General features: G+C 37.1%; 1 protein-coding gene across 1 annotated transcript in view; it reads left to right on the forward strand.

The window, feature by feature from the left end:
• The window catches only part of LOC106136579 (neuroligin-4, Y-linked), a 52,605-nt gene extending 38,484 nt beyond the window's left edge, over positions 1-14,121 (forward strand). Inside the window, exons 6-12 of the mRNA XM_060954570.1 lie at positions 785-935; positions 2,121-2,333; positions 7,126-7,264; positions 10,320-10,471; positions 11,173-11,331; positions 12,413-12,501; positions 12,592-14,121. Coding sequence (XP_060810553.1) covers positions 785-935; positions 2,121-2,333; positions 7,126-7,264; positions 10,320-10,471; positions 11,173-11,331; positions 12,413-12,501; positions 12,592-13,262 — 1,574 coding nt within the window. The 3' untranslated portion in view covers positions 13,263-14,121. The remainder of the gene's footprint in view (positions 1-784; positions 936-2,120; positions 2,334-7,125; positions 7,265-10,319; positions 10,472-11,172; positions 11,332-12,412; positions 12,502-12,591) is intronic.
• The last annotated feature ends 3,443 nt before the right edge of the window (positions 14,122-17,564 follow it).

Below are 17,564 nucleotides of genomic sequence, written 5' to 3' on the forward strand. Positions count from 1 at the left end.
CAAACAGTTTGTGTATTATTGATCTTTTCCCGCTACTTTCTTGACACAGTAGTATGTATGTATGTATGTTTTCCAATTCTGTACGATTATTTTCCGAATAAAGTTATGACTTGAGAACACTACGAGAACAGCGTTTAATTGAATGAGTTCGCACACTCGGAGAATTGTTTTCGTTTCCTTAGAATGAACAGTTTTCAGAAGAAATTTATTAATGGTGTCTTGTGCCCGCGGAATTGGGACGGAAGTCGAGAGAGACGGGAAGTAATTTCGGAAGAAAACCCCAGTTTTTTTTGTTTGTTCCTCACAACAAAGAATAAAAAATAATTCGAAATAAAAGTGCACGCGATCTCATTCAAAGAGATGTTTGTGTGTAATACATCACTACATAGTATAAAACAAAGTCGCTATTTTAGTCTGTTTGTCTGTATGCTTAAATCTTTAAAATTACGCAACGGATTTTGATGCGGTTTTTTGTAACGGGTAGAGTGATTCAAGAGGAAGGTTTTTATGTATAATAATATTTATAATTTTGCACCCGTGCGAAGCCGGGGCGGGTCGCTAGTTTAATCTAAATAATACTACAGGTCAAGAGTATCCGAAACCACCGAGCTTGCATGAAGAGAGTTATGAATGTGGATGAAGCGAAGGAAGTATGCAGAGATCGTGGCAAGTGGAAAGAGGTAGTCTCAGCCTACCCCTCCGGGAAAGAGGCGTGATTTTATGTATATGTATGTATGTATGTATGCCAATAAACTTGCAATACTAACAGTGCTTCTTATCCCAGATACAGGTGACCTGCTCATCAACCCAGAGAACGGATACGAGTGGGGGGGGCAGACTGTCGCGCGGCTGCCCATAGGGAAGGAAGGCCAGAACGCCATCAACATCATCAACGCTGTGCTGATGAGGAAGAGTGCTGTTGCTCAGCTCACCAAGTGAGTAATCTAAGTATAAGGACTCTGACTGATCAACTGACATATCAACATATATTATAAATAAAGCAGGTCGATACTAATATAGGTATGTATATACTAGCTGTCCCGGCAAACGTTGTTTTGCCATATAAATTATTTTAAAGTAATAAAGGGATATGAAAAATAGATGTTGGCCGATTCTCAGACCTACTCAATATGCTCACAAAATTTCATGAGAATCGGTCAAGCCGTTTCGGAGGAGTACGGAGACAAACATTGTGACACGAGAATTTTATATATAAGAAGAAGATATAAGTGTCTTATAATGATTAAATCACCCTATATAGTTTATATATTTATTTATTCTTAATTTAAACAATTACAATTCGTAAAGTACAAAAGGCGGACTTAATGCTAAAAGCATTATCTAACAGTCTACCATTGGGTTAAGCAGAGAACCTTCGTGTTTAAGCAGTTGTTACTATATTTATTTTTTCAATTCTATTACTGGCACCAAACAAATAATAAATTTCCCAAAAAGTCTACACTAGGTTCCTCATTAAAATAATCTAAATTTAAAATCAACGACACGAACTAAAAATGTGGAAGCCTTCAGTTAATTATTTGTATTTTTCTGTTCCTAAGATCTTATCAAAGGTAGTTAAACAAGACTGTTTTTCCTGTTTTATACATATACATTAATATTTTCTCTATAGTAATGCTAAAAACAAACTCAACTTTTCCTTAAATATCGTCGTCATTTTCTTAGAGAAAAATTCCCGAAGATATTCTTTTGATCATTGAAGACATTTTTTGTGCTTTCATTTTTTTTTGTACACGTCTTATTTAGGGTTGCTATAATTACAGCGCCTTTATTTTGGGCACAAACAAAGCTCTTTTTACCTGGTATAGTAATTACCTGCTTATATACAAACTAACATACATATGTACATAAAATCACGCCATTTTCCCGGAGGGGTAGTCAGAGGCTACATCTTTCCACTTGCCACGATCTCTGCATACTTCTTTCGCTTTATCCACGTTCATAACTCTCATCATGCAAGCTTACAAAATTATTTGTTTGTATAAACTGTGTATAATTTTTCAAGACTGTTGGCTCCGTCTACCCCGCAAGGGATAAAGACGTGATTATATATAGTATGTATGTATGTGAAATGTATTAATTAAAACTTTCAATATACCCAGGTACGACCTCATGCTGGGAGTGACGAAGGCCGAAGCCTACTTCTCATTTAACGGAGATGACGTGCAGTACGGCATAGAAGCGGACAGGAGGTCGAAGATCCTGAAGTCTTTCGTCAGGAACACGTACAGTTATCACCTGTCAGAAATACTAGCTACAATCATCAACGAATACACAGACTGGGAGAGACCGGTACAACATCCAATCAATATAAGGTAAGTTGTTATTGTAATGCCGTGCGGTTCCCGGCACTAAAACGAGAAAGAATAGGATCTCGTTCCCTTGGATGTCGTGAAAGGCGACTAAGGGATAGGCTTGACAAACTTGGGATTCTGTTTTTGGGCGAGATCCTGAAGTCTCTCGTCAGGAACACGTACAGTTATCACCTGTCAGAAATACTAGCGACCATCATCAACGAATACACGGACTGGGAGAGACCGGTACAACATCCAATCAATATAAGGTAAGTTGTTATTGTAATGCCGTGCGGTTCCCGGCACTAATACGAGAAAGAATAGGACCACTTCATCTCTTTGGATGTCGTAAATAGCGACTAAGGGATAGGCTTGACAAACTTGGGATTCGGTTTTTAGGCGATGGTTTTAGCAACCTGTCACTATTTGAATCTCGATTCTATCATTAAGTCTAATAGATGAACGTGGCTATTCAGTCTTATCAAGACTGTTGGCTCTGTCTACCTCACAAGGATTTAGACGTGACCATATGCATAAATTAATATATATGCATGTATGTAATTATAAAATAATAGATTAATAGTGCCGTGTGGTTCTCGGCACTTTAATAGAATAGAACCACTCCATCTCTTACCTGTGAATGCCGTGTAAGGCAACTAAGGGAATGGCCATAAAAGTAAAAGTGGCCTTTCAGTCTTCAAGACTGCCGGGCAGACTGCCTGGCTCTGTCTACCCTGCAAGGAAGGCAGACGTGATTATATGTATCACCTGTGCCTGTCTGCGCATCACGCATTTTAACCAGGCACCTTACCGATTCAACCACCAACCTTTTACTATATACTACGATTCCTCCCTAAGTACATACATTGCGGGGTAGACAGAGCCAACAGTCTTAAAAAGACTGATAGGCCACGTTCAGCTGTTTGGCTTAATGATAGAATTGAGATTCAAATAGTGGCAGGTTGCTAGCCTGTCGCCTAAAAGAAGAATCTCAAGTTTATAGGCCTATCCCTCAGTCGCCTTTTACGACGTCCATGGGAAAGAGATGGAGTGGTCCTATTCTTTTTTGTATTGATGCCGGCAACCACACGGCATGGTGTTATAAAATATTTAATAATAACATAATCTATAAAGGCAGTCGCAATTAACAAATAAACAGAATATTTGTTTATTTAACTCAAATTTTCAATTAATCATACATAATACATTAGCTTTATTGTGAATTGAGGTGAGCGAGAATAATTAAATAAACGTTCGTAAATCAGTTTAAAATGTGATTAAAGTTTCCAGCCAAAACCTGGCAAAGGTGTGAGCGCTATTTATTTGTTTGCATTATAAGTGTAGCAATATTTTTCAATGATATTAACGGATTTACAACTAGCAAGTTGGAGTCGTGTGGCGCTGAGCCAAAAATATCGGTTTGACTGCGGTACTAATATTTTGTGGATTTTTTTGTCGACGTTAGGGCTGTGAGTTATCGATATGGCCGTTATGGAATGCGCAGCAATTTAAAAATTAATTTTTATTTTTTTTTATTACTTAAATTTGGAATCGCAGCAAATGTAACATGACGTGTACGTAAAGACCATACGTTTTATACATACATATAGTCACGTTTGTAAAAAGCCACGTTCAGCTGTATGGTTTGACAATACAATAAACTTTGTTAGTCACTGAAATATACCTACGTCAAAGGATAGAGATGATATATTTAAAACAATAAAAAGAAAATCACGGATAATTTTTCTTTTCAGAAGATAAAATTTTTCCACAAATCTAGTTCAGTTAACTAAAATATTCTATTTTTAAATTACCATCAAAGAGATTGTAAATTTTCTTTGAATTCCTAAATACTGGCAACCCTAACGATTAGGGGTTTTACCGGGAAAATAATTTAGCCAACAAATCCCCCGGATCAAAACTTCAACAATTTATTACTTTAGCAACGGCAATTACTTACTAAATACCCGTTTTTGTGGCAATTTTGAATATAAAATGTCGTCGGTATGAAGTCCCGGATGGCTATTTATTATGTATGGAGCTCTGATGAAAATGCAGATTTTTAAGTATTTTTTTTTTCTACTTTCGTTTGCCGCGGTATAAAAATGTATGTATGTAAGTCCTAATTCCTGTATTTTATTTTTCTACTTTCGTTTATCGCTGTATAAAAATGTATGTATGGTAAGTCCTAATTCAAGACCATAGTCACAATGTACCCCCAGGCACCTGCTTATTAGGTGGGGATCTAACCAAAGCTAACATCTATAGATTTAAATATACATAACAAACTATTAATAAATAATACAAGTATTAAACGCCCATGTAACATACCCTTATTTTATCTCGAACGTATCGAATCATCTTATTCGTTCAATTGAAGAACAAAGTGCTGGATACCCGTGCATATCGCAGTGCTGGCATTGATTCGGACCATTTACTGGTGATATCCCGGATAAGGGGTATCTTCAATCGCTGGCGGCACAGGGTAAGGGAGCAAACCAGCGCTTTGGAAAGAGTAAAAGTAGAAAATTTGCAAGATATGGATGTAGGTAAGAAGTATATTAATAGACTGAAGGATGAATTTGAAGATTTAGATGATATTGAAGATGGATGGAAGGAATTTAAAGAAAGAATTGTGAAAGTAGCTGTTGAAGTGTGTGGTGTAAGTAGAAGAAGGAAAGGAAAAAATCACAAAAATGCGTGGATGAGTAAAGATGTGCAAGAACTTGTGCGATTAAAGAAGAAAGCATGGCTGGATTTGTTAGCAGCAAAAGCTAACTTAAGAATGCAAGAGGTTATAGATGAAGATGTGAATGAAGCACGTCAGGAATATAAGAAAATGAAAGATTTGGTTAAGAAAGCTGTGATTAGAAAGAAAGAAGAGTATAAAGAGGATTTTGATAAAAGGCTATCAGAAGACTTTCAGTCAAATCTGAAAGTATTCTGGAAATCCGTAAGGTCAGCCCGAGGAAATACTATAACCAGAGAGCTGACTAGGATCAGATGCCAGGATGGTAGCGTTGTGAAAGGAGAAGAATATGTACTAAAGATATGGAAGGACTATTTTGAAAGTTTATTTGAAAAAAAGGAAGGAAATAAGAAAGATTTCTGCTATAGCGAAGAAAAAGAGAATGAGATGGAAGGCGAAATTGAAATGTTCGAAATTGTGGAAGCACTTAAGAGTATGAAAGCGGGAAAGGCTGCTGGGTGTGATAGAGTGTCGGTCGAGATGCTTAAAGCAGGAAAAGGCGTAGTAGCTAGTCAGTTGTACTGCCTTTTCAATTTGTGTTGGAGAAGCGGCCGAGTACCAAAAGATTGGTGTAAGGCTGTTATCGTGCCACTTTACAAAGGAAAAGGGTCACAGCTGGACTGCAAAAATTATCGTGGTATAAGCCTGCTTAGCGTCGTCGGCAAATTGTATGCTAAGGTATTGATTAATAGAGTCAGGAATGAAACTGATGACAAAATATGGGATGCTCAAGCGGGATTTCGAAAGGGAATGGGATGTACTGATCAGGTCTTTTCCTTGCGGTGCATAGCCGAAAAGTTTTTGGCCAAGAGTCAAAAAGTCTATTGCACATTCGTAGATCTGGAAAAGGCCTATGACAGAGTTGAGAGGAATGAATTGTGGTCAGCACTTTCTATGCATGGGGTGAGCAGTCTCTTAATACGAGCACTGAAATCCTTATATGAGGATTCGAGTGCTTGTGTCAGGATAAACGGAGCGCACACTGAGTGGTTTAAGATTGAGAAAGGCGTTAGGCAAGGATGTGTTGCGTCACCGTGGCTGTTCAACCTATTTATGGATAGCTGTTTGACAGATTTGAAAGAGTCTAAAAGTGGATTAAGGATGAATGAGTTACTCGTCAAATGTCTGCTCTATGCCGACGATCAGGTTATACTGGCGTCATCAGCGGAGGAGTTACAGGAGATGGTAAACTGTATGCATGAAGCTTTAAAAGAGAAAGGAATGAAAGTGAACGTAAGTAAAACTAAAACACTGGTTTTTGAAATGGAGAAAGAAATGACAGCATGTAATATTTTGATTGGAGGAGAAAAAGTGGAGCAAGTGAAAGAGTTTGTATATCTAGGATCAAAGTTTACATCAGATGGCAAGTATGATAGTGATATTGAAAGGAGAGTGAACGCGGGGAACATGGTGAATGGAGCTTTGCATGCCTTTATGAGCAGTCAGAAACTATCCAAAAAGGCTCGACTGGCTGTTCACAGGGGCGTGTTGGTCCCGACATTAATGTATGGGAGTGAAAGTTGGGTATGGCAAAAGAAGCATGAAAGCAGAATAAATGCAGTGGAAATGAGAGCGTTAAGGAGTATGATGAGTGTGAAATTGAGTGACAGGATAAGGAATAGCGTGATAAGGGAATGTTGTGATGTGAAAGAAGATGTAGTTACAGGAATAGAAAAGGGTATGTTAAGATGGTTCGGTCATGTGGAGAGGATGAATGAAAGCAGGTTGACTAAGCAGATATACAAGGAGAGTGTGGAGGGAAAGGTCGGAGTGGGAAGACCTAGACGAACGTATCTTGATCAAATTAAGGACGTCCTGGTAAAGGGTCAGGTCAAAAGTACCCGAAACCGCCGAGCTTGTATGAAGAGAGTTATGAATGTGGACGAAGCGAAAGAAGTATGCAGAGATCGTGGCAAGTGGAAAGAGGTAGTCTCTGCCTACCCCTCCGGGAAAGAGGCGTGATTTTATGTTATGTTATGTTATGTATTCGTTCAATCATTTCTTATTCCAAGTCTGCCATTTTTATGGACTGTCACATTAAAATAATTGAATTTTGCTCAACAGGGATGAAACTCTGGAAGCCCTGAGCGACGCCCAGGTGGTGGCGCCGATGGTGTTAACAGCAGACACACACTCGGCTTTGAGAAGAAACTCCTACTTGTACGTATTCGACTATCAGAGCAAGTTCGGAGACTATCCTCAGGTGAGATTTTATTAATTACTAACTGACTTGCTTCCGTAACATGGCACGCGGTTTTTATCGAGCGAGAAACTATTCGCTGTTTACATACATACATACAAATGGTCACGTCTATGTCCCTTGCGGGGTAGACAGAGCCAACAGTCCTGAAAAGATTGAATGGCCACGTTCCGCTATTTGGCTTAATGATAGAATTGAGATTCAAATAGTGACAGGTTGCTTGCCCATCGCCTAAAAGAAGAATCCCAAGGTTGTAAGCCTATCCCTTAGTCGCCTTTTATGACATCTTAGCAAAGTCAGTAAATCATTTATGGGGAACTGTATACGATATTATAATAGGTTGCCGGAGTCTGTTCTTGATATGCCCAACCGAAAATTCAAAGAGTATGTAAAGAAAGTACTTTGTGGGAAGGCTTATTATAGGACTGATGATTACCTTAATGATAAAAACATCTGGCTCGAGCTTGGCACAGGAACCTCGTAATTAATTGTAGTTTAATTTGAACTTAAATCAAAATTTCAGTACACATAAATCTTTTTAAAATTGGCAATCCATAATATATATATATATATATATATATATATTTTTCTTTTTTCAATATTAAATCTCATAAATATATAAATCTCCCGTGAACAATGTATTCTCCCGTCCACATTCTATTCTAAGTATAATTTAATATTGTGAAGTTGACGTTGTTGATGAAAATGCTGCAGTGCAGTTTGTTACCGCTTCTTCTGCACTGACGCCTTGGAAGCGGCAGTAAACTTAGTTTTTAAGTAATTTATTTGACGTCAACCAAGTTGTTAAACCATACGACAATTATTAAGCGATATAATAATATCCTATAATAATGAATAAAAATTTTGAATTTTGAATTTTTGAATTTTTTGACATCCATGGGAAAGAGATGGAGTGGTCCTTTTCTTTTTTGGATTGGTGCCGAGAACCACACGGCAGTGCCGGTAACCAATTATTCGCTGTTTCGCTTTTTATTATGACGTGAAACGGGACGGCCTGAGTTTGGCACGGGAACCTCGTAAAGAATTGTAGTTTGATTTGAACCTGAAACAATATTCAGTAATTTTTTTAAATCCATAAATTGTTTACATTCTACGGTGTAAGAGCTTTCTATAGTACCTATCTTTATTTAACCGACTTCAAAAAGGAAGAGGTTCTCAATTCGATCGAAATTTAAAATCTAACCTGATCGTGATCGCTTCTTATGACTGAATTAGTAACTAAACATAAAGTAGAATTTAAAAGCATAAAAACCCTTTACACGTCTATCTCACCACGACTTTCCTGTATGTCGAAGAAAATTGATATAAAGAAGGCAGGGCAAGGAGAACTTACATACTGTATAGTTAAAAAAAAAGGTTTAGCATTGTACCCAGCATTAACGTTTCTGTATTACAGCAAGATATTAACACAAATGCATACATACATATGGTCACGTCTATATCTCTTCCGGGGTAGGCATGAGCCAACAGCCTTGAAAGACTGAATGGCCACGTTCAGCTATTTAGCTTAATGATAGAATTGAGATTCAAATAGTGACAGGTTGCTAGCCCATCGCCTAAATAAGAATTCCAAGTTTGTAAGCCTATCCCTTAGTCGCCTTTTACGACACCCATGGGCAAGAGATGGAGTGGTCCTATTCTTTTTTGTTTTGGTGCCGGGAACCACACGGCACATTGACACAAATGATAATGTCGAATCGATTCATTTCAAGTTCTATTCATGGAACCAGGTACATGATATTCGATACAAGTTGTATCGAATATCATGTATAGTTGATAGTCTGTTAAGGTTGTATCATACAACCTTAACAGACTATCAACCAACACAAATTTACCTTCTGACCACTTTATTGGCTTATTACTTGGCTAACTTGCTCCTGTATAAGATGAGACTTCACAATTAATAACTCTAAAACAAAATTAAACTGAACCACGTAACGTTACAATACACCTAACATCACGTATCGACGTAAAATGGACGAGTTATACACCGTTGCCGTGACAAATTGACGGAGATCCCTCTTGTCTCAAAGATGCTTTTAGATGACATGTCTTCAATTACTGGCCGTGTTATAATTACATAGCTTCAAATGAAGTTAAAGCGATGTTTTGGAATAAGAAGGGTAGGTAAGGAAATTGCGCCTTTTAGTAATTAGTATGTGCTTGTTCGGAAGGTCGTTTGGGAGTATTTCCAGATTCGGTGAATACTGTCATTTCTGAATCCAAATTCTCTTTCTTTATTTTGTCATAGCTAATATCTTACTTATTGTCAGAGCTTGCATTCCTCAGATTTATTAAATCTCCGATAAGAAAACAACGGAGTTTTATATTTGATTTTATATTGCACCGTGTGGTTCCCGGCACCAATAGAAAAAACAATAGGACCACTCCATCTCTCTCCCATGGATGTCGTAAAAGGCGACTAAGGGGTAGGCTTATAAACTTGGGATTCTTCTTTTAGGCGATGGGCTAGCAACCTGTCACTATTTGAATCTCAATTCTATCATTAAGCCAAATAGCTGAACGTGGCCATTCAGTCGACTGTTGGCTTTGTCTACTCTGCAAGGGATATAGACGTGACCATATGTATGTATGTATTCCTAATACTCATTTCGTAAAGCATCGTAAATACGAGCACGTTATAACATTGATAGCACATAATTTCGTGCATCTCGTACTCATTTGAAAAACCCATTCCTCTACCAACATAGTTTTTGTATAAGCAGGCACTCACATTAACGCTTAATGTTATAAGTCATTAGCGATGTTTTTGGTGATTTTCATATGTTTGTAAGTTTCAGTCTTAGTTATTTCTATATACCTACCTAGTTTGTACTTGGTCCGCTCTCCCCTCGTTTCGAAAAAAGCTAATATTTATAGTAGCTTCAAAATTAAAACATTGTTGAAATTGGGTAGGTATAAATAGGTTTCGTTGGCAAGGCAATTGTCAAGCATGAGATAATCAATACAAAATTACAAACAGCAACCGCTCCACGTCTTCGAACCCTTGGATTTTAATTCAGTTTTTTGTCCTCAGCGCCAAGGCTGCATTCACGGCGAGGAGCTGCCGTACATCTTTGGAGCCCCCCTGGTGGGGGGCCTGGCCCATTTCCCGCGCAACTACACCAAATCCGAAGTAGCATTGTCGGAGTCCGTCATGCTGTACTGGGGGAATTTCGCTAAGACTGGGTTAGTTTGACATTTGAACTGGTATTCATGGGGAAGACTCTTTGAGTCTAGGTCTTGAAAAGTCTGAAAGGCAACGTGCAGCTGTATAGCTTAGTGATGGAATTGAGATTCAGATAGTCACAGTTGCTAACCCAACGCTTATAAGAAGAATCTCAAGTTTATTAGCATTTCCCTTGGTTGCCTATTACGTTCCATGGGTGAGATGTGGAGTGGTCCTATTCTGAAGCACTGGGAACCACACGGCATGATTAATTTAGTGTATGAAGAAATTTGTACGGCTGATTAAAAAAAACTATACATTTTTATTTACAAGATTTACAAAAATAAATTCCCGATTTATTTCGACTTACGTTTTCTGATAAAAATTATAATCTATACAATATAATTACATTACTAACATATCTGTATTTTTTGCAAAAAGGTAAGCTATTTAAATATTTACGTATTAATGGAACGTGCGGATGAAAGGTAAGAGAGAAGAGAGCAAATAAAAAAAATCTGACTTAATTAAACAATTTCCCCACCAAAAGAGATAAAAAAAAAATATACATAAAATCACGCCTCTATGTATATTTTTTGAGGCGTGATTTTATTTAAATTATTTATTTTTATCAGAAAAGGGAATAATTCTTTTTTTATTTTTTTCAAATTTATCGAACACCGAAAGAGATAAGAAAAAATAAAAAATAAAATTTGTACAGCAATCCGAATGAGGCCCAAGAAAGCGACCCCATCAGAGCTGGGCGGCAAGAACGAGTGCGATTGAAGAACATGGAGTGGACGGCGTACGAAGCGGTCCACAAGAAGTATCTGAACATCGACACGAAGTCCAAACTGAAGAACCATTACAGAGCTCATAGGTACGTGTGATAGGTAACCGATATTCCAGCTCGCGAAAACATACATCACGTCTACATCCCTTGCGGGGTAGACAGAGCCAACAGTCTTGAAAAGACCAAAGGCCACGTTCAACTGTATATCTTAATGATAGAATCGAGATTCATATAGTGACAAGTTGCTAGCCCGTCGCCTATAAGAAGAATCACAAGTTTATAAGCTTATCCCTTAGTCGCCTTTTACGACATCCACGGGATAGATATCATATAATAGAATCGTTCTATTACTTTTCTAACGTACATAACAAACAAAACATAACATGACAAAATTTGTGATGCCTTATTCTGCATACTATGATCACCTTTATTGTGTCCTCTACAGATAATTTTGACGTTAACTATAATAAAACCTATCATACAATTCACACGTGTTTCAGTTTAAATTAATGTTGGCCACGTTATACTGACCTCATTGAACCAAAAAGTCATTAATTGAATACAAAAGCCGAGTATTCACTTGAAACTATCAATGTACCTTTATTTTGCACTAATCAAACTTTCAATGCGAAATGTCTGTGAACCGAATTAATTGAAATCGATGTTGCAGGTTTCATAAAAGCTTTCGTTTGAATCTGATTGGTTTATACACAAAGGTTCGATTTGTTTCGCATTTCATCAAATTCTATGAATTCATAAAGTTTAAACTATCAATCGATTGTCAAAATATGAATTCGTACTTTATAATGGTGACTACATAAGCAAGGGGGAATAATATTGGAACACCAATATGAACCCCCTTGCGGGTAGACAGATGTTCAGCTGTTTGGCTTAATGATAGATTTGAGATTCAAAAAGTGACAGGTTGCTAGCCCATCGCCTAAAAGTAGAATCAAGTTTATAAGTCTATTTTATAGTCCCTTAGTCGACTTTTACGACATCCATGGGAACGAGATGGAGTGGTCCTATTCTTTTTTTATTGGTGCCGGGTGCCACACGGCTTATTGTACATACAAAATACAAATTTTGTTTTATTATACACAAATATCAATAACGCATAATATGATACCACTATTACCTGAATCTTATTCAATGAATTTGTTCACAGGCTCTCATTCTGGCTCAATTTAGTGCCAGATCTTCATCGGCCCGGTGGTGATGACGTACCACCGTCTCATCACCAAATAGACACCGAGGATTCATCATCTCAGCCAACGATCAAAACTTTCAGTCCACCATTGAGAAAAACAACTGATAACATCTTGCCTGAAACAGGTATTGCTACCAAAGTTCCTATACTGAACGTTGTGAATATAACATCTCCATTGAACTTCAACATTATTGGGCTTAATTCACCAACACAAACTACCACAGGCACTGTAACACACAAACTAGATGCGACAACCACAACGGCTCCTGAAGACGGATTTGCAGCTTATTCTACCGCATTAAGCGTTACAATAGCCATTGGTTGCTCGTTACTCATTCTAAACGTGCTCATTTTTGCTGGAGTGTACTATCAAAGAGATAAAACAAGAATGAACGGCCAAGATGGTCCGAATGGCGCGCATTTGAAGAAAAGGGCCGAAAATGGACAGATGCCAAACAACATTTGTGGTGATTTAGAGGGCGCTCTGACTTATCAAACAAGTTTGAAGAACGATCCGGCCACAATATTGAGCCATCATCACACTCATTCGCACCATCAGTTACCTCCGCCGGAGTTTGCTGATTTGCCCAGTAATAACGTTGCGAGTATGGCTACTTTACCAAGAGCACCACCTCCCCCGAAGATTGGAAAGACTAATATAAATACCTTAGCCAGCGGTCAGTTACAGGAAAATCAGCCGCTGCTGTCAGCTCATCAAATGCAGATGATTAATACTAATACGTTGACGAAAAAGAACACGCAATTGAACGCCAAGTCGAACGTGACGATGGAGGAATTGAGAGTGTGACGTCAGAGGGCATGACTGCAGCGAGCCGGCAGTTGCAGCGACGTTGTCCACCACGACGAGATCGTGTGACTTGGGCCGGACCTTCTCAAGTGTGTGACAGATTACATATAAACAATGAACGGACCACAGAGGCGGAGGCGGTGAATTAATCTTTTGCGTGTGTGAACTCTCTTGAGGAAAAAATAGACTAAAAGTCCACCGTCTCTGTGTCTCTGAGTCGAGTGATTCTGTGCCGCTTGAAATTGGAAGGGAATTAGTGACAATCATATCCGTATACTGAACATTCGTGTGTAATATTAATTCTTAATAGAAATTTGGTGTACATGATTGTAAATATAATTTATCGTTTGTACATAGTTCAGCAGCTCAGCCGCATATCCATCCTAAATACAATTATTGTAATCTCGAAGTTAGATGATTATAATGAAAATAATGTGATGAATATAATATTAGTCTTAATTTCAGTTTGTCTATAAATAAAATTAATTATTTGTACCTACGGTTGTAAGAAGTTTAAAAATTGAGTTTACACTAGTGATCGCAAACTTTGCTACAGTAAATATTAATTGGAATTAAAAGTGATTGAATCACATTGATTTTAAAGAGGTTATTGGAGTTTTTGACAGATGACTGAAGTAATTTGCGTATTTAAACACTGTGAGTTAAATTAAGAGTTCGAATGAACAAAACACCAATTTACCGCAAATTTATCAAGTTAGAAGCAATAAAAGTTTCATCGAAATGGTAGTGACTCAAGTATCTTCTGATTGGTTGCTTTTGTATTGAGAAACAGTTCACTAATTAGATCAAAATTTTCAAGCCAAGTTGTTTTATACACTTAATTAACACCAATAGTGTTTAATTTTGTATCTTTAAATTTGTGTCTTCCAGTATTTTATTCATTTTAAGAATTTACACGTTTCACTAAGTCTCTTTTTAGTGTCTTTATAAAATCCTATATTTTCGTTTGAAAAAACTTTGAACTGTTTTTCGTATACAAAAGAAATAAAATTGATTTCTAAAATAGACGGACCAATAGCGATTGTATATATGTAAATAGTAGAAGAAGACAGGTTGTATCCCAGTTTTCCATTTATTGAATGAATTTATTATTATTTGACATTAATAAATTTGTAAGTTTAATGAAATAAAACCTATGAAATATTAAGTTTTAAAGTTCCATCAGAAATAGCTGATTGTATTTGCACATTCCCGAGAAATATTTTATGTGAGGTAAATATAATTTAAATTCGGAAAAATATAAAATTTCAGTTTCAGTTTTGCAACTTTCGCTGTGAATTTTTTTTATATTTTCATTATATATTATGCAAAATGGGTTTTGTTATGAATTGTCAAAGGTCAAGTCGTAAAAAAAAAGTTGGTAATAATTATTTTAGTTCTGTTTTCGTACACCTATGATAAAAGTTTTTGTACATTCTGTTATAAAATTATTACAATTCTGTTGCACGTTTCCAATGAATTTATACGATTTAATCGCATTTTTTGTTACCATGTTAGTGTATAGTCAAATTTAATATCGATAAAGTCTGTACAGAGACTTCGTAATAAAGTACTTACTGAAAACCAGACTAAAATTTTAATAAAAAGGATTGAAAATTGTTGCTGTATTTTATTTTGCTGTTTTTACACGCAAATTTTTTTTGTAAGCTATAAAAGATATGTTGATGTAGCAAAAACTGCCTATGCAGAATTCGTAGCAAATGGAAAGATGTAGTCTAAACCTATGTCTGGAAAAGAAGCTATGTATTAAGTAACGTAAAAGGCGACAAAGGGATAGGCTTAAAATCGGGATTCCTTTTGTAGGTGACGGGCTAGCAACCTGTCACTTTTGAATCCAAATTCCATCATAAAGCCATACAGTTGAACGTCGCCTTTCAGTCCTTTTAAGAGTCTTAGATTTGCCTTTTAATTGGCTTACGAAGGTCATATATCTAACCCCGTTGGCAAATATAATGGTACGTGGAACCCGGTTTCCTCCAAAGAAAGAATGCGATATGGAAAAAAGCCAAGGTGACATTTATTTCTCATGGTAAATTTTGTCACCATTCAGTGTCTAGCTGGTAATAGTCATTTTTATAAATCGCAAGTAACTAGGTTTCTAGTTTATGATCAAAATTAATGAAAGTTCCAAGTCCAGTTGTAAACAAATGTCGACCCATTTACCGTAACGATGTAATTTTCTGTTAGCGAGCCTCTTCAGCGTTTGAGTCATAAGCGATAGCGGGAAACGAGGGCATCAAATTTTTATTCAAAAGATCCTTGGAAGTTTTATTCTAGTAAGTACATTTCATAACTTTTGCTTGCTGGAATTCTGCTGACGCATTTTTTATTTCATTTATTATAAAAACATACTTTCTTCGAATCTTTTTGAATTTGAATCTCAATTCCATTGTAAAGCCATACAGCTGAACGAGGCCTTGCAGTCTTTTCAAAACTGACTGTTGGCTCTATCTATCCCGCAAGGGGCATAGACGAGATAATATGTATGTATGGATAATCAATTATTACTACCGTGTGGTTAAAGAATAGGACCACTCCATTTCGTTCCCATGGATGTCGTAAAAGGCGACTAAGGTATAGGCTTATACACTCGGGATTCTTCTTTAAAGGCGACAGGCTAGCAACCTGTCGCTATCAATATATATCGAATCTTTTTTATTTGAATCTCAAATCTATTATTAAGCCAAACAGCTGAACGAGGCTTATCAGTCTTCTAAATACTGTTTGCTCTGTGAACCCCGCAAGGAATACCTATAGACGTGTTTATTTGTATGTATGTATAAACTAGAAATTAAGCTTTGTAAAAAACGTTTATAGTACAAGCAGTCCCAACATATCACTGTTTGGTGATAAAAGAACTTAGCTATAGAGCCTAATGTTACTTGGGATGTGTCAACTAGAAAAAAAGAACTCGCAACTTCTTTTGACTTGGACCAACATTTAACAAAGCAAAATGGATGCGAAGTCCGCCCGCCTCGGGCCGAATAAGCGGGATATTGTTAACAGTCGACTGTTCCATCATTTATCTGCCATTCCGTGATGAATTCCAAACATTACAAAACGTTTTAGTGTTTAGTTTTAGTTGCCTTATCGTTTTTTAACTGCATTGGGAGATGAGAGTCGTTTCGTGTAAAAATCTGACTCACTCAATCTAGGATCCATGGTCGAAGGCATACCCCGGGCTACTCTCCAGAGTGGTGAGGATGCAACCGGGACTAAAGCCGGGAGGTAGAAGATCGTTTTTAATTTTCCGCAGGAACTTTGAGAAATTCTCTCTTATCACACCTACCAACATATTAGGAAGCAACCTTTGGGCTGTGAATTGATGTATCAGATAATCAGTCAGTCAATGTCTTCTTTTTTTTTTATAACAAGAGATGAGTACCGTGTGGTTCTTGACTCTTTAAAATGGAACCACTTCCTCTAGGATAGGCTTTTAAAAAATTGAAATTCTAAAAGAAGAATTAATTAATCTAAAAGAAAAAAAATCTCAATTATAAAAAAAAAGGTATTCTTCTTTTAGGCGAAGGGCTAGTAACTTGTCACTTTTGGAATCTTAATTACATCATTAAGCCATACTGCTGAAAGTGGCCTATCAGTCTTGGCAAGACTGTTAACTCTTTCTACCCCGTAAGGGATACAGACGTAATTATACGTATGTGTGAGATGAGTACGTGTACACCCCGTCCACTCGAGTTACGCAACTCTAATTGGCATCATTTAACTCCATTTTATCCGGGGCTCCCGATTTCCGAACGGGAAGGTGATAATTAAACTCATACGTTCCATTTCCTCTGTTTTGCGCTTATTTACGACAGAAATTTAATAAAAGGGTGAAATGATATTTGTGTTCGGTTCATTTCAATTTTAAACTCAATTGTCAAGTTTGTACACATACATTAAAGACAGGGCCGGCCTCATGGCACTTTCGAGAGAGAAATTTAAGATTTGTATTTCTATTTAGAACAAATGAACTAAAAAACAGCTAAAACGATATTTGCAATCGAGACAGACAAGAATTCCAGGTGTAAAATTGTATTTTTTTTTTTGCTTTACGGTATAGGTTTGAAAATTCTTCTTCTTTCGTTTTTCTTCCTGCCTTCTTTCCTATGGTTCCGGTAGCATCCTCACCACTCTGGAGAGGAGCCTAGGGTTGACCTTTAAACATGGATCCTGCATTGGGTGAGTCAGGTTTTTACACGAAGCGACTCCCATCTGACCTCCGCAACCTTTGTAGGGGAACCAACCCGTAATGGGTCATATTGTTACACATTCAGTTTC

Source organism: Amyelois transitella, chromosome 4 (genome assembly GCF_032362555.1).
Source record: "Amyelois transitella isolate CPQ chromosome 4, ilAmyTran1.1, whole genome shotgun sequence".
NCBI lineage: Eukaryota > Metazoa > Arthropoda > Insecta > Lepidoptera > Pyralidae > Amyelois > Amyelois transitella.